This window comes from Polypterus senegalus, chromosome 12 (assembly GCF_016835505.1).
Source record: "Polypterus senegalus isolate Bchr_013 chromosome 12, ASM1683550v1, whole genome shotgun sequence".
Lineage (NCBI taxonomy): Eukaryota > Metazoa > Chordata > Cladistia > Polypteriformes > Polypteridae > Polypterus > Polypterus senegalus.
Window position 1 is genome coordinate 137,015,625 of NC_053165.1, and position 22,646 is coordinate 137,038,270.

General features: G+C 40.8%; 1 protein-coding gene across 2 annotated transcripts in view; it reads right to left on the reverse strand.

Moving 5' to 3' along the window:
- Positions 1-11,610: 11,610 nt before the first annotated feature.
- otud7a (OTU deubiquitinase 7A) overlaps positions 11,611-22,646 on the reverse strand; it is a 539,312-nt gene continuing 528,276 nt past the window's right edge. For both annotated transcript variants that reach the window (XM_039773581.1, XM_039773580.1), the window contains 2 exons: positions 18,203-18,244; positions 11,611-14,601 (listed from right to left, as the gene is read on the reverse strand). In XM_039773581.1, the coding sequence (XP_039629515.1) occupies positions 13,156-14,601; positions 18,203-18,244 (1,488 nt within the window). In that variant the 3' untranslated portion in view covers positions 11,611-13,155. The remainder of the gene's footprint in view (positions 14,602-18,202; positions 18,245-22,646) is intronic.

Genomic DNA, 22,646 nt, shown 5'->3' on the forward strand with positions numbered 1-22,646 from the left:
CTAGGACCTCAACACCCATCATTAATACAAGGTATGCCCTCTCCAATGCTCTAGCTGGCACTCACATGGACACAAAGGTTTTCCCAGCTGCCATTTTGCCACTGTGCTCTGTGGCAGCAAGAGTATGTGCCACCTGCTGCCTGAAAAAATGGTATTCCTAGCAGTCGTCCCTTCCAGTGATACTGGCTCTTGGTGGCCATCCCTGTCTCACCCCTTGCCTGTCATATTCCCAGCAGGAATCTCTACATCCCACCTCACAACCGCTTAGACGTATTCCTGGTGGGGACCCTCGGCCTCACTCTCACTTGCTCTCTTTTCTAGGCGATTGTAAGCACGTTAATATCCCCAACTTAGTCTTTCCTTCACTGATCACGGTCATTCAACCGCACAAACACACCCATCTATGTTTTCTCTTATTCTCACAAACCCTGTCATTATATTCAAAAGCTGACACAACATGCACCTCAATAAAAAGGACAAAACCCAGTTAATTACATTTCAGCCCCATGCCGAGCCAGGTCTCGCCACACATTGCAGAGTTAAAACTCTAACAAGACATAAAATTAAACAAGATCTGTTCTCGGCAAGGAATATTTCTTTAAAGCAACTGGCTTGGAACAATGAAAAGCTGCAGCTAACACGGCCCTCCAGGACTTACCCCGACAATCCTTCATGTCAATAAAGACTACAACAGAAACTGCTGGAGAAGCCAAGTATTGTGACTCTGCATCCAGTTCATAGTGTATAGCAGGTAAGAGATGACGTTTAAGGGCTGGTTTATACTTCATGCTTGGAACATATACGCGCATGCATCATGGCTGCCATGTGTTCCCAGAGTTCCTTTGAGGCGTCTTCTGAGCATGTTGTCAGAAATTAACACGATGTGTGTGTGAGTTGCAGTACCAGCAAAAATATGGGTGACGTGTCTTTAGGTTTTGATACGTGATGTCAACATTGTTGTCTGCTATCAATATGTGGTGGCAAGCTGACATTGCAGCTCCAACAGGATCAGTCTGTGTGTTTCAAAGTTTGATGCAGAGAAGCAAATCATCATATTTGAATGTCAGCATTTAAGTGTCTTCATGGTGCTTTTCTTCATTCATTTCTTGCATAGACAATACAAGCATTGCATATTCCTCATCGTAATGATGATACATTTAAAGGTCTCACGTACCATCTTCTGTGTTGCCTTTTTTTTTCGAATGCAAAAAATTGTAATCTTTTAATATCTATCTTCTCTCAATTCATAACACGGTGAAACTAGATGTTGTTTTCTCACCATGATGATTTCTCACTCTGTCGCCTGGTGGAATCCTCCAGATTTACTTAAAGTACACTTGCAAGTACAGAAAGTACAGCATCCTCAAGCACATGCATCACGTAACGTTAAGTATATCCCAGGCTTAATACTCCACCCTAGGAACAGAAAACACGACCAATGTGGTCACCACAATACTAATAAACTGCATAAAATTCACAAGTCAAGTAGGAGGTTTTGCAATGGATTTATTTGCCTTGTCTTACACAAGGTTTTGTCTGACAAACATGGCAGTACAATAATAACCAATAATGACTTGACTAGGTTATTTTATTTTATTTTATTTTAAATAACATTTATATATTAATTTGAACCGCATTTACTGGCATGGCTGGCGACTGCAAAAAGGAAGTGAAAGTCGTTTAGGGTTGGCTTTGCATCATGAAGGAGTTCATAACTACTGCACATCAGGAGACTAAGCGCCATAGGACTTGAGGGAGGGAGACGACCATTGAAGAAACCAAATTTCTAGCATTTCGTTAGGAGAAAAGGAAGAGCTTAAATCAAAGAGAAGGAAAAGACGGCGCATCTGCGTCGATTTAAGTGCGCCATGATTTAAATGGCTACTGAAATGGTAAAATTTGCAAAAGCAAATAATTATTTTGAGGAATCAAAAAATCAGGTTGCTATCACCTTTATCTTTGTTAGTAGAGACTAATATTGCACCAAACTCAATCTGACACAAGGGAAATAATTTGCTTACACGAATGTTCAAATGAAAATTCAAATCAGAAGGTGGCTAGTGTCTACTGCAACAGTGCTAAAATCGTTACTTCACCCTAAAAAACTAATTCAATAGCACTCCTAGCTAACGTTAGAGGGAAATGTAAGCCACAGTCACTGATAGTAGATGAGGACCTTCATGGCAATCGGTCAAACTGCCACTAGCCATACCATTCAGTTTTTATGGTTATTTACAAGATGATTTGACATCTGGGAGAGGAAAGAGATTATCTGATAAAAATCATTATCTATTTATAAAATATCTTTATGGCATATGCAAAAGTAAGATTAGTCTGTTCAACTTCAGCAAAGGGAAAGCAAAAACCCCAAATTCATGATGCCAATGTCATGAGTTGAATGAATTGTTACAAACGTCTATCAGGAACATAAATATTGATAATTTAATGTTTCTTTACAAAGCTTTTTTTTTTTTTAAGGTAATCTTACTCTAACAATTCTGCAGTTAAAATAACCTACCAAAGTGACAACTGTGTCCTTAATAAAAAGCGCAAAATATTGCTTTGCAGCATTTTGTGAAAATAATATAAAAATAATTTCTATATTACAATTTAACCTTGGCTTGTAAATTCCCAACATGTCACATTCTCTAGTCCACACACATTACACACAAACACCTTATTTTTATTTTTTTTTTAAACAATAAACTATTCAGATTGTTTTACTATGTACATTTGTACCTACTGTCATGTGCAAATAAATAATTTAAAGTAGTGTAAAATCTTCCAACAATGTTTTAGTCAGAGGTGAGAGCTCACGAGCTTGTTCCATACAAACAAAGATAACTGCCACGTGTGGAATAGAAAATTATAAACCAAGCTGAAATGCAAGTTACAGTCAAGGCCAGGGGACATTTTAACATCACGATCTGTAATTTACAACAAATTATCGTTTACAAGAATCCGAAAGGACAGTCGACAAAGGTTTACAAACAGGCATGATGCAGAATTAGACAGCTGGAAAAGAATCTGTGCTATTAAATCATTTGGAAAAATAATAATAAAGATAAAATATCTCAAGATGATACTGTGTACAAATTTGCATCTTGGAATAAAAAAAAAAAAGCTTGTTTGCATTTTTTCTGTTTTGGCACTAATTAGTACAGAAAATTCATACACAATTCTTGGGTGGGGTGGGGTGGGGGATTATAGTGAAATATAGATGGATGGGAAACCATGCACTGATCAAGCCATTACTTATCCTGAAAAGAATGAGGTACTGGAGTCCATTACATATTTCAATCGATGTTAGTCGTGCGAAGAGAGTAATAAATCTTCCTGCCTACAAGAACATCCTGACCAGCCAAAGGGGAACTGGACGGCCAACTAGAAACAACTGAATTGGACTGCCTGAGCAAGGCAGGAAAGAAGAAACAGCTTATTCCCCATTGCGACTATTATGTAAAAGGTCGATTTTTAGGTTTACGAAAACATTCAACAGCCCCGATATTGCGTTACTATTACCACGTCAGACCCAAGAAAATTGTTGTACTAGACAGGACACAATTTGTTCTAACACGTCAACCACCGTAGATAACACTGACGTCCAATGTTGGAACACAAGATGTCTCTGGTTGTTAATGTCAACCAAGAAAAAGTGGTGGTCTGGCAAAGCATGGAATCAAAACTGTAAGATCTAAAATAACTGAAAAAAACAAAAGAAAGGGGGCAGTGCACTGATTAAAAGTGGGCATCAAAAAGAAGATGAAACCAGAAGCACAAGAATACTTGAATAATGACGTGTTAATGAAACATCCAGAATATAAAATCTTTTTATTACTTGAAGCAGTTAGGTCACTTGTGTCTGACTGGTGGTGTGGTTCTCAAGATGAGGGCCTTGGACTCCATCCCAAGTGGAGGATAAGCGACACTGCCTAGCAAAGGGTGATCCAAATCTAACGATGGTAAGAGAAGGAGAAATAACCTTCAGCAAGGAAGGTGAATTTAAGTGAGGTGTAGTAAAACCAAATTCTGTTAGCCTGTAAGTAGTTATGTCACTTGTGTAGGAGCGGTGGTGGGACTCTCAGGGCTGGGCTTGGATTCAATGCCAAGTCGAGGACAAGCCATGGTGGTGATTAAGGGTGAGACCAATCTTACCAATAACCGTAGGAAAAGGAGAAATGACCTTGAGCAAGAACGGTGAATTTAAACGAGGGATTGTGAAAGCCAATTCCAGAGGCCTGCTTGAACTCAAGTAGTTAGGCCACTTGTGTGTCCTATTAATTGTTTGCCAATGACTGTGACAACTAGGGTTATATCTCCAGACAGGAATGAAGTGTGAACAAACCCAAAATCAGTTATAGTGCTGCCTGATGTATGGATACTTTTCACTGACAGGGGCGTGTATAAAAGTGTTCATCATCTGAGTGTTAAATGGTATACTAATGGCATCGGCTCCTGCAGACACTTCCAGGACTTGAGAAGGACCTCCTCACTTCTGATAGTACCATTTTTCTATCCAGTGTGCTGGTTTAGGATTCGGTCTCACATCAGCGGCAAACTGTGAAATGTGAGCCCAACCTCATTTGTTGTCAGCGAGGGAGAGTTCAAGACTGTTTAGTGTTCATGTCTGTTACAGTGTGATTGCGCATTCAGTAGTAAAATGGCTTATGTGTGTGGTCTGTATAAGACCAACGAGTGAAAGGGCTAGGGGTTTGATCCTATGGATAATATATCTACTCATTATTTGAACTTGCTCACTCTTATTCTGGGTTGTGGTGAGAAAATACTTAAAGGTATTTCTGAATTCACCAATCAATCAAAGAAATTCAAAAAACGGCAAGCTGGTAGTAGGCAGCATTTTAACAATGCAGAAAGGGATCAGTTGGTAAGACAGGAACCACAGAGACGACAACACAAAACTCCATCAATATGATCTCAGCATCAAAATCCTTACAATTTAAAGTATGTTTTAGAATGTGAGAGTATGACATTTAGAAAAATATAGGTGAGGTTGCTTGTTGCCACTGCCTTTGAATTCATCAGCAGTACAGAAATCACACGTCAATTGATTTTACACAATCACTGTGTAAAAGACAAAAGGTGACCTCATAAGAATGAAATATAGTATATACAATTGATTTCAGAATGATAAACCAGTAATGAACTGATAAACAAAATATAAATGCTATTAACTACATCTGAAACTTTGCCACATGCATCTCAAATTATCAATACCTCGGCTGAAACTGCTGATCACAACCAATAGCTCGGATGGATTGTATGTGAAAAATAATGTTGTAAATGTAGAGTCATTTATTTGTACCTGTAACTGTGAAGTACTGTGTGAAGTTTTGGTCTCCAGGCTACAGAAAGGATATTGCAGTGCTAGAAAAGGTCCAGAGGAGAGTGACTAGGCTGATTCCAGGGATAAAGGGGATGAATTTTAAGGAACGATTAAAAGAGCTGAGCCTTTTCAGTTTTAGGAAAAGAAGATTGAGGTGACATGACTGAAGTGTTTGAAATTATGAAGTGGATTAGTCCAATTGGTTGAGACTGTGACTTTAAAATGAGTTCATCAAGAACATGGGGACACAGTTGGAAACTTGTTAAGGGTAAATTTCACACAAACATTAGGAAGTTATTCTTCATCCATACAACCACAAGCACTTGGAATAAGAGACCAAGTAGTGTGGTAGACAGGAGGACTTTAGGGGCTTTCAAAACTCAACTTAATTTTATTTTGGAAGGCCTAAGTGGTGCCGGACTGTAAAGCTTTGTTGGGTTGAATGAGCTGTTCTTGTCCAGATTGGTCTAATGCTTGAATGTTCAATCTATAGACGTATAGAAACTACAGAGCTGCACTTGTAAATGCTGCTTACTATTGAACAACATACAAGTGTCACGAAGTGGGACTTCTGGTGGTTGCTGCTACTTGCCTTATGGTTCATTGCCTTTATGGATTTTGCATGTTCTCCATGTTACTCTAAGCTCTCTGGTTTTATTCTGACACCCAAGCGAAGTGGGCAACAGGTGAATAGTATGTTCTAAACTGGCTTAGTGTAAGCAGAGGTGAAGGCGTGTGCATGAGCGGACCTGCCGGTGGACTGACTTGGTCAACCCTGTGTCCAGTGCTGTTGAGATGGGCTCAAGTCCTATGTGACCTTGAACTTTATTACTGCCCTCACACTTTTTCAAAAGTAATTCATTCAAACACAGGAAGCCCACAGGGGTTGTGTGTCTTCTCACCATTACTGTTTACTCCGTGCACAAGTGACCTGAGAACAATGACCACTGCTCCATATTGAAATATGCTGATGACTCCCTGCTCATAGGACACATATCTGGGGATGATGAAAGCCACTATCTAAATCAAGTAGACTGTATGATAAACTGGAGTAAGAGGAATTGTAAAAATGACCAAAGAAATGATATTTGATTTTAAGAGACTGAAATCTGTATGTTCACCTATTGTTCCGGTGGAGGAGGTAGAAATAGTGACTGAATATAAATACTTCAGAACTAACCTAGACAAAAATCTTAACTGGAATACAAGTACAAAAAAATATTCTCTAAATGCAAAGACCTCATGTTGTCCTTTTATCGCAGTGTGATCCAGTCTGTTATCCCTTTCAGTTTTATTGCCTGGTTTAGTAGCCTGGCAAACCCTAATTTTAAAAAGCTCCAGCAGATTATTAAGCATGCAGCTAAAGTGGGGCTGACGTAGATGATTCGGAGAGTGTGCATCAGAGGACAACGCTAAGGAAACTGGAAATTATCTGAACTGATGGTAGACATCGATTACATGTAGACCTTAATTTCATTAAACCAGGAAGAAGAGTGTCTTTGAAAACCCACACAAATCACTCCAGAAACTCTTTCTAGTGCCATATGACTTTTTAATAAGGAATATTAGAGAAAACAATAGAGGTTTGATATGTATCCTGTAACTAATTCATATAAATATGCAATATTTATCAAACTGCCTTACCTTAACCTGCCTTGTCTCTAATTTCATTCTGTCTGTTATTAGATGCAACTGACAAGGCAAACTTCCATCCATCCATCCATTTTCTAACCCGCTGAATCCGAATACAGGGTCACGGGGGTCTGCTGGAGCCAATCCCAGCCAACACAGGGCACAAGGCAGGAACCAATCCTGGGCAGGGTGCCAACCCACCGCAGAGGCAAACTTCCTGATTTCTTATATAAACATAACTAAATAAAGAAACCTTGAAACCTTAAACCAATGTCACATTACAGCAATTTTCATTTACGTAACCTTAGTAAGTCTCAGTAAAATCCCGTAACTTCTCAGCTGTGTAGTCTGACATACCCAGCCACTCTGCCTAACTAGTCTGCAACTCACCCCGACAGAACCAAGCAAATTTATTTTTGTCTCAGTCTGAGGGCCGTACTCTGTGTGTGTGTGTGTGTGTGTGCGTGCAAGAGTTGGGAACTAATGAACACTCCGCTGAAGTGCAACACATGTAATGGAGCGATGAGGAACAGGGAACAAGGGAGTTTTGGTTTTGGACCTGACAAACAGAAATGAGGCTCAGCTGTCTGATGTCACCTGTTTTATATACCACCTCAGAATATGAAAAAAAAAATGGAACTTGCCATATCTATAAAACCTTTTTACAGGCAGCACACTATAGGCGGTCAGAAAAAAAGCGTTGGTTCACGGCACTTTGAAAATGTGACACTGTGCTGGAGAGCTGTCATTCTGTCATGTAATTTGACATGCCTGTTATTTCTAGTCTTGCAATCGGACATCCTGTGGTAACGAGATCAGCAAACCAGTCATCAAGTTTGACATCCCCTGTGACTGGAAGTCATGTAATGTGACATCTGTTTTAGGTCCAAGGTAGGAATTAACCTTAGATGAGATGGCTGATTCTTTAGAATGGTTTGTTCTAAAGGACGTCACAAACAAGTCAGCATTTACAATAACTAATTAATGAAAGGCAGTTTTGCATGATTTAGTCTTTAGAATGCAGCAAGAATTAATTTAAATTGCATTCACTTTAACTCTTACTTGTGTAAAATGTTAAATTTGAAATTTTAATTAATAAGATCATAAAATCGTAATGACCCACAACAAAGAATAGACACCCATGGGCCCACGGCTTTACGACTGACGATAGGTGATGCACAGGTTATTTGTTTTAATAACACATTATAACTCAACCAAAATCAAACAAATTCAGTTGGAAAAACTCGATGGTTCTGCATTGATACGTTAATGTGTTTGCATTGCAGAGCAGGCACTTCATTTTATGCACCGTGGAGTAGAGAACAGCATGTCAAAAGGTGCCTAGTGGATCAAGACTAGTGTCATGGGAAAGATCTACAAAATATTTGGAGTACATGTCTTGGGTGGTTCATAAACTGTTCAGCATAATAAATTATATACATATAAATATGTAAATTATATAATATGTGAATGATTTATGAGCCACCCAAGTCATGTACAATCAAATAATTTGAAGGACATACATATGCATTTGAAAAATACTGTATATACAAAGTCTGTGTATATTATATTAATATATACTATATTTAGGGTGGCACGACGGCGCAGTGGTAGGAGCCCTGCTGCCTCACAGTAAAGAGACCTGGATTCACTTCCCAGGTCGTCCCTGTATGGAGTTTGCATGTTCTCCCCATGTCTGTGTGGATTTCCTCCCACAGTCCAAAGGCATGCAGGTCAGGTGCTTTGACTATCCTAAATTGTCCCTAGTGTGTGCCCCCAGGGATTTGTTCCTGCCTTGCGCCCTGTGTTGGCTGGGATTGGCTCTAGCAGACCCCTGTGACCCTGTGTTAGGATATAGCAGGTTGGAAATTGACTATATAATATTTATTTTTCAATGTATTCAGCTATCCTTCATTCACATATAGTTAATCATGCTGTGGCTACAGCTGGAAAACTAAGGTGGTTGCTTATTGTGCACCTGAGCACACAGACAACTTAAAAATGAGTGCAAAACTTGACAGAATTCTTTCCTTCACCATCGGAATAAACGGCAGTCGCAGTGTGCCATGAAGCTGGCAGCAATGTGACCGGCATACATGAAGGAAGACACCTGTGTGAAAATCTGAGCTGTAGCCACAATTCTTTAAATTAGAAAACTGAATCTAAACAGGTAGCCTCCGAAATCTTCTCAAGAGAGCTTTGGCATGACAATAATAAGAGGCAATTTGCTACCAAAGATCCACTCTTAACTGACACTTTAAGTCCAGACTCCAAAAGGTGTTATGTTATTAAACCTTTTTTTGTGTTGGTATTTTCTCCCGACACACTAATTTTTTTTTTTTAATGCTTTTACACTTCAGTACAATTAAAGGGAGCTTTGTGACTACAAAATATACCTTAGGCCTAGGGTATTATTATTATTGTTATTGGGCACCTTGGCTTTATGTGGCACAAGTCATTGACTCCCCATTTTTGGCTTGGGATTTAGGAAGCTTGACACTGGCATCTAGTGGTAATATGCTGCACACAGCTTGTACTGCATCCCACCATGACATTTTGACACAGGTGATGTTTTAATGGGCAGAGCTGTGGAGTGCGCACTGAATGAATGTCAGCGGCCTTTGGATTTGAATGCTTTTTTAGAATTAGAATTCTAGCCATTTATGAACCTACAGACACTTTAAAAAAAAACAAAGACTGGTTATTGCTCTAAGGAATCACTTTACAAATGTATCTAGAAACATAGATGCACTGGCAAAATGATTTGAACTGGTGAGTTCTTTTACTCAATATATATACTTGACATCTAATACATTTTATTAGTGAGTTTGATATAAATATGTTGTCTTTTTCAGTTGCTTCCAGTTGCGCCTTGATGTTGTACTTTCCTCTGCCTTAAATCAACATACAAGAATTTGACAAAACAAAGCAGCAGCAGGGCAAAGAAACTGCTGGCCTGCTAGGGTTTAGGGTGACCGAGGGCTCTAGGCAACAAGAGCTGTTTTTCTATTTAATTATTGATTGCCTTTATTTTTGTTAATTGGTTCGCCTTACAGGAGAGCCCTCTCATTTCACAGTCTGCCAACCAATCAAACAAGCCTTTATTTTAACCTGGCACTACAACCAAGGAATTTCCAAATGTTGCTTTACAAAAAGCTAGAAAGGATAAGACAGCACATAAAAGGGAAGAGCAGAGCAGAGATTAGCCTTTTACCCTGAGCTAAAAAATTATTTACAGGTATGGTGCAGGGACACTGTGTATGTGCGTGTGTGTGTATATATATATGTGTATATATATATGTGTATATATACTCAGCAAAAAAAGAAACATCCCTTTTTCCAGGACTGTGTATTTCAACAATAATGTTTTAAAAATCCAAATAACTTTGCAGATCTTCATTGTAAAGGGTTTAAACAATGTTTTCCATGCATGTTCAATTAACCATAATCAATTAATTAACATGCACCTGTGGAATGGTCGTTAAGACCTTAACAGCTTACAGAAAGTAGGCATTTAAGGTCAGAGTTCTAAAAACGCAGGACACTAAAGAGACTTGTCTACCGACTGGGAAAAACACCCAAAGAAAGATGCCCAGGGTCCCTGCTCATCTGCATGAACGTGCATTAGGCATGCTGCAGGGAGGCATGAGGACTGCTGATGTGGCTAGGGCAATAAATTTCCATGTCCGCACTGTGAGACGCCTAAGACAGCGCTACAGGGAGACAGGAAGGACAGCTGATCATCCTCGCAGTGGAAGACCACGTGTAACAACACCTGCACAGGATCGGTACATCCAAATATCACACCTGTGTGACAGGTACAGGATGGCCACAACAACTGCCCGAGTCACACCAGGAACACACAATCCCTCCATCAGTGCTCAGACTGTCCACAATAGGCTGAGAGAGGCTGGACTGAGGGCTTGTAGGCCTGTTGTAAGGCAGGTCCTTACCAGACATCACCAGCAACAACGCCTATGGACACAAACCCACCTTCGCTGGACCAGACAGGAGTGGCAAAAAGTGCTCTTCACTGATGAGTCACGGTTTTGTCTCACCAGGGGTGATGGACGGATTCGTGTTTATCGTCAAAGGAATTAAGCACGTCTGGGACCAGTTGGATCGCAGGGTGAGGGCTAGGGTAATTCCCCCCAGAAATTTCCAGGAGCTTGCAGGTGCCTTGGTGGAAGAGTGGGGTAACATCTCACAGCAAGAACTGACAAATCTGGTCCAGTCCATGAGGAGGAGATGCACTGCAGTACTTCAAGCAGCTGGTGGCCACACCAGATACTGACTGGTACTTTTGATTTTGAGCCTCCCTTCATTCAGGGACACATTGTGAAACATTTTTAGTTTATGTCTTATGGTGTTGACTCTTTTAGTGTTCATACAAATATTTACACATTAAGTTTACTGAAAGTAAAAACAGTTGAAAGTCAGAGGATGTTTCTTTTCTTGCTGAGTATATATATATATGTGTATGTATGTATGTATATATATAATTTTAATAATAATAATGTATATGTATAAGTGTGTGTTTATATATATATATTATATATATGTATATATGTGTGTGTATATATATATATATATATATATATATATATATAATATAATGAATCATTGAGTTATAGGTAAGAAAGGATGAAATGTTGCAGTGCCAACCTGGTTACTCAAAATTAGTTCCATCAAATTAACAGTTGAAAGATGGCACAACACAAATAGAAAAGCACAGGGTAGCCTTAGACTGCTGTGAGATTGCTCTCGAGAGTGGTCAGGCTTCAGGGTCAGACTTCCAGAGCATGGTTGGCTTATCTCCAGAGTGAGACTCCTCCTTCCAGGAGCACCTTGCTTTTATAGCTCATGGGCCAGATGGGGCGGTGCCAGTTGTCCTCAATTGATATCTTCTCAGAGCTCAGGTTGGAAAATGAAATGAGATGGAAGAGTCGGCAATCACACCTGCTAGGTAGTGTCCCAGAGTGCTAGTGCTTACTTCTGATGAGCCCGGATGGTGACTGTCTGATGTGAATGCCTGACTAAATATGTGTGTGTGTGTATAAGCTTTTGTACTGCATTTTAAACTGAGACAAAAATTGCATGCCATATTGAAAAGCAATAGATCATTTGCTTGAAACAGTTTTAATTATGATAAAAATAAAACTGTGCCAAAATGAAATGTACCACGTGCAATTAACACTTGAATTGCATTTAATTTTGGCACAAATAATCTTCCATGCTGGAGATGTAGATTCAATTTCCAGTTACATGCTGTGCAGAGTCTGAGCATTCCCTTCTGATCTGGGTGGGTTTTTATAGACACTCCAGTTTCCTCACATTTTCTGAAGGTGGGCATGATTCTTAGGTTACCAGATGACTAAGTTAACCTGCTATGAGAGTGTGTACGTGAAAATGTGTTGCGTTGAGCCCCAGTTGGTGCCCACCTGGCCACTCTAACAGACAAAACAAATTTGTAAAATTCACCGATGGACTATTCACTCAACCTTTTCAGTAGGGTTCTAAACCTAACAAATCAGCTTTTTAATATGTGTAATAATTAGAAAAAAATGAGCTGCAGTTCATGCTGTCATCTGAAGATTTTCTTTCTCATTTCACTTTTGCAACAGAATCTAGGGAGCTGTGCTCTTCCCCTTTAAATAACGTAACACCGATTCCCTAAAAGTAACCAAATGACATGCTAGAAAATGCACATGAGTGATGACCTAGCAGATTACAAGAACTTCAGACTTCAAAAAGCTCCTTTAATCTGCTTAAACCTCCTGGCTGGGCCGCCTCTGTAATCAAGCAGTGGCTTTGCCAAGGCAAAGCAGCATTTAAGGCTCCAACTGTGAATTTATTAGGACTTAAAGGGGAAACGCTGTTTTCTCTAGTTTATTGATCCTAAAGTGCAAAGTGCAAAAAGCCAAATTGAAAACAAAATGCAATCGGCAACAAATCCCTGGTCGTAACTGTAAAAAGAATTCAGCTTTCTGAATTGCAATACCTTGTAATGGTATTAATTAATAAAGCAAAAAAAAAAAAAGAGAAAAACAGAAAAGAGGAGCGTTATCTCTTTAACAGAGACAGAATATTGGTACAATGCAATAGGCTGGAGTTCAGCATGTGCTGCTGCTGCGTCCTCTCCAACAGCACATGCTGGGCCAACACGGATACCCAGTAGTTCATCCAAGCCTATGCATTTTGCCTTCCTTTTCTCTGCGTCTCATCTCTTCCTTGTAACAGTAGGAGCAGTAATTTTCAGTCTCTGGCCGTCCATAAAAGGAGCAGTTCTCCTTCTTACAGCGGTTTTGCTGAATCGGATAAAGTGAACAACCTATACTTCTGCCTTTGCTTTTTTCGTGATTTAACCAGGCCTGTGGAGAATCTTCATCTGCATATTCCAGACAGTCACGGACATCATTGGCATTGAACCCGTTAGTGTAAGTGTGAGACTTGTGTTCCCCTGACCGGGAGCAATTCAGAGACTCCACAGTGTTAAATGTACGAATCCCTGACATTCGCGCTGGACTGTAGCTCTGAGATGACAGTGACCGATTCTGCTGTGGATAGGTGGCGCATGTCTTTAGGGTGCCTACCACAGGTTTGTAGATATCCTCTTGGAAGCTTGACGATTGTGAGCTGACATCCTGCAAGTGGATGACACTTTGACGCTGAATAGGAGGCGTATGGCTGTAGTGGGCAGACACCGGGATAGGCCCAGATTTCTTAGCACCATTACTGGGTGAGGTGAAAGGGCCGGATGTTGGACTGTTTCTTTCCTGCAGTTTCAAAACCAGCTGCGAGGTATGGCTTTGGTGTAAGACTGGGGATGATTCCTCAGGTGGAGAAGCGTCGGGCTTATCTTTTGGGAAAGTCTCCTGTTCTGTTTTTTTAACTTGCGTCCCGTTGGCTGCAGGTTTCTTTTCAGCCTCCTTTCTTTTCTGCTCCTGCTCTGCGCTAAATCGTTCTTGGGCACTGGTCAGGTAGAAGCTGATCATTTCTTCATGGAACTGGTGCCGATGGCTAGTCAGAAGAAGTCCAGCAAAAATAAACTTCCGCTCCCCTTGCATGGCTGCTCGAAGGATGTTCAGGCTTAATTTTACATCAGTGCTGTATTTCCAGTGGTCCGTTTGCTTGTCATTCGATGATTTCATGGAGGAGCAGTACTTCTCCACAGGAGACGCTCCAGACGCCCTCTCGGTAGGCGATGGACTTGTGGTCTTCTCTGACGGTGATGTGCTAGCTGATTGGCCCGATTCCTCTTTACTTCCTTTGCGGGTTTTTGCTTCCTTTTTCTTTGCCTTCTCGCCGGGCTCTCCATTTCGGCCATTGCCTGTGGTGGACTTACTAATTTTGCCATGCACCAGTCCCCCTAACCCTCCCATGTTCTTTTTTAATTTGATCCCCAAAGTCTTGCTAAGGCTTCCAAGTTTGTTGGCAACAGAGTCTGTGCGGTTTCTTTCTTTTTCTTTCCTCTGTTTCTCCTTATCCTTTTCTTTGTTAGATTTGCCGTTGTTAACGTTTGAATTGCTACAGACGGATTCTCGGTCAGAGTCCATTGAGTCAGCCAGAGACTGGACATCTTCACCAGCTGATGCTGTAGGAGACTCTGGCTGAGCCAGAGGAGCCTGTTTTAAAATAATAAAAAACAAAAAAAGAGAGAAACAAAAGTCAGAAAGTCTGCACAGGATAATTCAAACAGCCTGCTCAGCAGCTTTTGTTCTTTGTAACTGAAGATTATATTTTGTTTGCATAGAATAATTGGAGGTTTCATCTTACATTTACATTAATTTGCTTGGCAGATGCTTTTATCCAAAGCAACTTACAAAACAGGTAAACATAATCGAGTAACATTAAGCTCGGGCCTGTTTGTTCAACAAGTGTAGTAGGACAGGTAACAAAAGTTGATTGCCACAAGTGAAAAGATGCAATAACTAATAAATGTACAATCACTGACTGTAATTTAACTTAATATAGCAACAAATCAACCAACAAAACAAAAGATCACAGAGCAAAGATGTTCTTTTTCTTACTTCCATGGTACAGAGTGTATCCTATGCAATGCTGCCCTTGGCCGCCTTAGTATAAGACTGCACCTACTGTAATTTGGCACACACATTCAAGCTTAGAATACCAGCACAATGTAGTCACATGATTCATGCACACGGTCTGAGCATTACATGTGCGACTCCAAAACAAAAAATAAAGAACGCACACAAAATTTACAATTCCATACGAAGACACACTGCACACCAACTAAATTAGCTAGTAGGTCTAAGTGAACTTTCTTCTGAGTGACCTTCTAAAGTCCTGTTCAGATGGGATTAGTTTTACACCAGGAGGCGAGGTAGAGTCTGTGCTTGAAATGTCGCCAGCATACATTGCTACTCCATCCATCCTAATATCCTATATCCTAACTACAGGGTCACGGGGGGTCTGCTGGAGCTAATCCCTGCCAACACATGGCGCAAGGCAGGAAACAAACTCCGAGCAGGGCGACAGCTCACTGCAGGGTACACACACACGGGACAATTTAGAATCGCCAATGCACCTAACCTGCATGTCTTTGGACTGTGGGAGGAAACCCACGCTGACACGGGGAGAACATGCAAACTCCATGCAGGGAGGACCCAGGAAGCGAATCCAGGTCTGCTAACTGTGAGGCAGCAGCGCTACCCACTGCACCACCATGCCGTCCTACATAACTACTCTGTACTGGCATTCCCCATTCTTGCCTTATGAGTACTGGTTGTTAATGTATAAGCTCCGGTGCGTAAGGTCAGTTCAGACCACTTTAGCTGTCCTTATTTATAACACAATATATCGGTTCGTATCTCCACTGGGGAAACCCGTGTTTCATTTTAAATTGTGCACATCAATGCTTTTGGTAAAGGATTTGTAATAGCAGTGTTCAGGTTTGTAATGCACCATCTGTTGGAATGACAAATGCAATGCACATGTTTTTGACGTGCCATCTATTGGAATTAAAAGAGAAACGGCAACCAGACAGACACGCATATGCACAGAGACTTGTCCTTTTATTAAGGTGGATTGCCACACTACCATGCTGTAGGACTTTAAGAGACGCATTGGTTCTTCATGAACTAGCGCAACCCCAGAAAATACTTAAACTTCAGATATTCAGGGAGATTAAGCATCTTTAACAAACTAAAGCACATGTTCAGGATGAACATGAACATCTCCACTGCGAGTCTTGATTTTGGATCCTTCACCACCCAAACCCTTCATAACAAGAAGTATCAGCAGCGTTCTTTTTTTTTTTGCACTTCAGAAACTGAGTAGTGTGGGTACAGAATATATTATCAGAGAAAGTAGTCCTGTCTGAAATGGTCAAATGACAGAATTTTACTGACATGATGCAAGTTTAAACTTTCTTTTCATAGAAAGTAAAGGCTCCTAATCTTCAATTGGATGTTAGCACACGGTCCATAAAAAGTTACTGACAGGAACAATTTAGATGGGCCTAAAATTACCAACGTCCTCCAGTAGTAATTACGTTACTTCACCTCCTGGTGTACGAATTGGGCTTAAGTCACATTTCTGGTTTTCTCGCTGTTTAATGCCCAGCAGTTCCAATGTGTGAATGGGACTATATAAGGGAACGCAATGCGGTATTCTACAGTAATGAAGGTGGGATATCATTCTGATGGTGACACATGCTGGGCACAGCATCAGGATGTGGGGTTGTTTATCAGAGGCAGGGACTGGGAGACTAGTCAGAATTGAGGGAAAGCTGAAAGGAGCAAAGTAGTCGAGTATGTTTTGAGAATTGTTCTATTTTGCATAAAAACTTTTCTGCCTACTTTTACTTCACTGCATTTTTCAAACCAAATGTCTACTTTTTGCTCCATAAATATGGAGTTCCTCTACTTTGGGAATTCTCGTGTATAGAGAGGGTTTTCAAATGTTTGTCACCGGTTCAACACCCAATTACTCCCACAGTTGTTCGAGGTACACTTTGCTGCAGCCCCCAGAATGGAATGGGGCGATGCCGCACGTTGGTGATGTGCAATCCCAGTGTCAGTTATTTCCACTAATGCTGACACATTCAGACACTATCCTTACTCAGCGGAGTGGTGATGATCCACAGGCTACAGCGAGGTATGCTTGTGTGTGGTTCACTACAATAACCTTCATTTGCTGACCTACACCACTGCCGTCCCTCCAGAGTTTTCAGCATCATCAACCTCTGCAGTTAAGGTGTCTCTCATAAATGTGCCGTCATTGTCAAATGCAGCTTTTATCTTGCAGAGCTAACTTTGTTTTTACTTCAAATGAATTTGACCAAACGTGCAAACACGCATTTGGTTTTCACGGACATTTTCACATTTCACTGTTGCTGTTGGACAGAATGGGACTCCATTACAAACTGTTTTCTCTCCTTAATTAGATTAAAATCATTTCTTGACCATCACTACAAACTACATGTTTTAAGAAATTTTAAAGCAGTATATGTGTATAATTTTTGAGTGCATCATTCATTTAAGTTGGTTAGGCAGCTTTCTTTAACTGACATTAGCATTATTAGTGCCCACTTGCAGAAAGATAGAAGTTGGGAACATGCACTGACACAGCGTGTTGCCGCATCCACCACATGACGGACCACCTCAGATAGATAATACTTTATTTGTTCCCAAGGGGAATTTAAAACTTTATAGAAGCTCAAGAAAAATTGAAATACTAAAATAAACCACACACCCCAAACACACACATCCAAGAACTTTTGGCTTCAATAATAAAAGAGCTGCTGCCGTCTGTTCACGGGCAAGTAAGTGGGAGAAAGATGTGGTCAGATCTGCCCAGTTGTACCACTTAAAGGTATTAATACTTGGATACAGCAGGTCCATCTAGTTGTGGAGCATGATAGACGTTTCTTCCCCGGGTTGAAGTCACCAACAAAAGTCAAAAAGAAACTGGTTTTGTATGAAACAGTTTACTTGGTTCACTCAACTCCTGGATTTGGATAATACACTGTAATCAATTTAAGGAATTATATAATATTCAAACGTGTAGCATTCACCTGATACACTAGGTTGCTCATGAACTAGTTAAAAAATAATTGACAACATCAACAAAAATTGTCAAATGAAAGCTTTGCACAAGCTAAGTGAAATATGCACCAGAAGCTCAACACAAGAACACACTGGTAGACGGGCAAGCCTGATGGATCCTATTTCACTACATTGACATTCATTAAACGGAGCTTACCTCCCCTATTTCAGACAGCCAGTCTGCATGATCATGAGTATTCTTTAAAAAGAAATCAAAAGATTTAATTTTTCAGCAGGCCTATGTAGCATGCAGACTCACATCAAACACATGGAGTTATTTATCTATTGGGCAGAATGAAGAACATTGGCTACTGTATGGACTCTTAGCAAGGAATAGCTGATGATCTTGAAAAATGTTAACAGCCTGCAGTTGGCTGAAGATGATAGATCTTTAAAGAAATAACTTTTAAAGACAAAAGAAGAAAAAAATACAGAATTAAACCACTAGAGGACCAATAGGGTACCAGCAGCCTAAGTGCATGGACACCAGATTATCAGCTGTAAACCTTATCCATTTAAGGGGCCAAACTGAATTTTATATACAGGCCTTTTGTGGAAGACCGCCAAGGATAAAAAATATTCAGTACAATGGACAATCTATTTGACATTATTGAAAGATAATAGCAAGGGTGACATTATAACAAACTGGAACAACTTCACAGAGGGTTAGAAAGCTAAAAAAGAAAAACATTAAATCAAGACCTCTGATAAAAATGTGTTTACACTGCCTATAAAATGTATTCACCCCCTTGGAAGCTTTCACATTTTATTGTTATACAACATTGAATCCCAGTGGATTTAATTTGGCTTTTTTGACACAGAATCTTTGATCTCAAAGTGAAAACAGATCTGTGCAAAGTGATCAAAATGAATTACAGCTGTAAAACACAAAATATTTGACCATGCAAGTATTTACCCCTTTAATCCAGGAGTTAGCAGCCACGACAGGTCTCTCTGTCTCTATCAGCTTTACACATCTTCACGCTGCCATTTCTCCCAATTCCTCTTTGCAGATCTGCTTAAGCTCTGGCAGGTGTCACAGCTATCCCGAGTGATCAGCCCTCTTCAAGTCCAGCCGCAAATTCTCAATTAGATTGAGATCCGGACTCTGACTCGGCCACCCTAACATGGTTGCTTTCTAGCCATTTCTGTGTGGCTTTGGCTTTATGCTTGGGGTCATCATCTCCAAATCTTGTGCATCAGGTTTTCCTGAAATTTTAATGCATTCAGTTTACCTTCACAAGCCTTCTACAGCCTGCTGCAGAGAAACATCCCCACAGCCTGATGCTGCTGCCTCCATGCTTCACGTCTTTTGATATTGTGTAAAATGTGATTTGCACCATACATGGCATTTAATCAGATGACCCAAATGCTCAATTTTGTTCTCTCAGGCCTTAGAACCTTCTCCTAAATGACTCCAGTGTGCCTTCTAGTAAACTCAAATTGAGATGTCATGGGTGTTTTTTTTTATAATAATGTTTTTTCGGCTTGTCACTCAGGAAAAATGTGCAGCAGGTTAGAGTGATAAATGATAAAGATGGAAATGTACTCACAAGCGAGGAGAGTGTGTTGAGCAGATGGAAAGACTACTTTGAGAGGCTGATGAATAAAGAGAACAAGAGAGAGAAGAGGTTGGATGATGTGGAGATAGTGAATCAGGAAGTGCAATGGATTAGCAAGAAGGAAGTAAGGACAGATATGGAGAGGATGAAAAATGGAAAGGCTGTTGGTCCAGATGACATACCTGTGGAAGCATGGAGGTGTTTAGGAGAGATGGCAGTGGAGTTTTTAACCAGATTGTTTAATGGAATCTTGGAAAATGAGAGGATGCCTGAGGAGTGGAGAAGAAGTGTACTGGTGCCGATATTTATGAATAAGGGGGATGTGCAGGACTGCAGTAAATATAGGGGAATACAATTGATGAGCCACAGCATGAAGTTATGGGAAAGAGTAGAGGAATCTAGGTTAAGAAGTGAGGTGATGATTAGTGAGCAGCAGTATGGTTTCATGCCAAGAAAGCACCACAGATGCAATCTTTGCTCTGAGGATTTTGATGGAGAAGTTTAGAGAAGGTCAGAAGTCGTTGCATTGCGTCTTTATGGAAAAAGAAAAAACATATGACAGAGTGCCTCGAGAAGAGCTGTGGTATTATATGAGGAAGTCGGGAGTGGCAGAGAAGTACGTAAGAGTTGTACAGGATATGTAAGAGGGACATGTGACAGTGGTGAGGTCTGCGGTAGGAGAGACGGATGCATTCAAGGTGGAAGTGGGATTACATCAGGGATCGGCTCTGAGTCCTTTCTTACTTGCAATGGTGATGGACAGGTTGACAGACGAGATTAGACAGGAGTCCCCGTGGACTATGACGTTTGCTGATGACATTGTGATCTGTAGCGATAGTAGGGAGCAGGTTGAGGAGACCCTGCAGAGGTGGAGATCTGCTCTAGAGAGGAGAGGAATGAAGGTCAGTTGGAACAAGACAGAATACATATGTGTAAATGAGAGGGAGGTCAGTGGAATGGTGAGGATGCAGGCAGTAGAGTTGGCAAAGGTGGATGAGTTTAAAATACTTGGGATCAACAGTACAGAGTAAGAGGTGAAAATGAGAGTGCAGGCCGGGTGGAATGGGTGGAGAAGAGTGTCAGGAGTAATTTGTGACAAACGGGTATCAGCAAGAGTGAAAGGGAAGGTCTACAGGACGGTAGTGAGACCAGTTATGTTATATGGGTTAGAGACTGTGGCACTGACCAGAAAGCAGGAGACAGAGCTGGAGGTGGCAGAGTTAAAGATGCTAAGATTTGCATTGGGCGTGACGAGGATGAACATGATTAGAAATGAGTATATTAGAGGGTCAGCTCAAGTTGGACGGTTGGGAGACAAAGCCAGAGAGGCGAGATTGCACTGGTTTGGACATGTTCAGAGGAGAGATGCTGGATATATTGGGAGAAGGATGCTAAGGATAGAGCTGCCAGGTAAGAGGAAAAGAGGAAGGCCTAAGCGAAGGTTTATGGATGTGGTGAGAGAGGACATGCAGGTGATGGGTGTAACTGAACAAGATGCAGAGGACAGAAAGATATGGAAGATGATGATCCGCTGTGGCGACCCCTAACCAGAGAAGCTGAAAAAAGAAGACTCTCCCATAATCCTGAGACTGGTGATGCAGCGAGGCTCAACTGTTGTCAGGTCTCATTGGTCCAAAAGAGTCAATCTCCAGAAGAGACAGCCTGACGACTTGGACAAATTCAGCAACCTGAGACATTCTGAGGTCCGTAAGCTGACTCCCCTGTCAAAGTCATCTCTTTTGACCTCGGCCATTTTCCAAGAGCCACTCCCCTTTTTCGCTGAGGAACTGATGCGTATATTCCATGCACCTTAGTTCCTGCCCTCAAACAAGTAGACTTGGTAGTTTTAAGGCTGTTTATCTCCACATTTATTAAACTTCTAAACTATCGAGGACTCTCAGTTCTGCATCCGATGCAAATCCATAGAATGGATGTGTCTTTTCTTGTATATAATATATTATGCAAATATTTGTATGTGCGCATTCTCAGAAGTCCGCTTTTTTTTGGGGGGGATGAATCAATTTTCTAGGTAAAGCAACAATGTCCACTAAATCCAATTAGTAAATCATTTAATTGCAAACCTACACAAGAGGTAAAAATAAATGTTGCGTATCTTGCATGAATATGAAAAGGTTCTGGGCCTCATAGTGTCTGAAGTGCTTGGATCTGTCGGAGGCCTAAAACTGTCCTGACTGCAGCTGGATACTTCTCCACAGGTCTCCTGGTGGCCTTCCTCACTAGTCTTCGTCTTTCCATGATCACTCAATTTTTAGGGATGGCCTGCTCTAGTCAGATTTACAGCTGTGCGATACTCTTTCCATTTCTTCAGGACTGATTTAACCCGACTGCAGGGAATATTCAGTGACTTGGATATTCTCTTGTCTCCATTTTCTAACTGGTGCTTTTCACGGAGTTGCTCTGAATTTTAGTTTGTTTTCATTCTATAGGTTAGGCCACCATACTGACTCACCACAAGTTGGCACTTCCAGATAAGGGCCTTCTATACCAAAATCAACTCAAACCCCAGATACGTGAATTCCACTGAAATGAATTGGCTACACCAGTGATGATTTAGGAGTGTCATATTAAAGGAGGTGAATACTTATGTGATTAATTATTTTGTGTTTTATATTTGTAACTAGCTGTTCACCCAAGCTTTAATCAGGAGAGTGATAAAATGTATGTTACATGTGTGAAATAAATTCTGACCTCCTCATCATGGCTTTTCAATTTCTTCAATTTTTTCCATTCTGTTCCAGTCCTTCCTGACTTTCTGCCTGGACCCCTTTTAAAGATGGACGAGCGCTAATGATGCGATCGACTAAACCCTTGCATGTTTGCAGTTGAATGCACAATCAGCCGATTGCCCTAATTGCCACTCCTGTAGCTGTTCTGCCAAGCTACCAGATACACCTCACACCCTTCCAAAGTTCAAGAGCCTTTGATAAATCACTCTCTATTATAAAAAAAAAAAAACGGGATGAGACTTTTTTCCTGCGATGAGACATGATCTTTTGAAGAGAGACAGGGACACTTTCT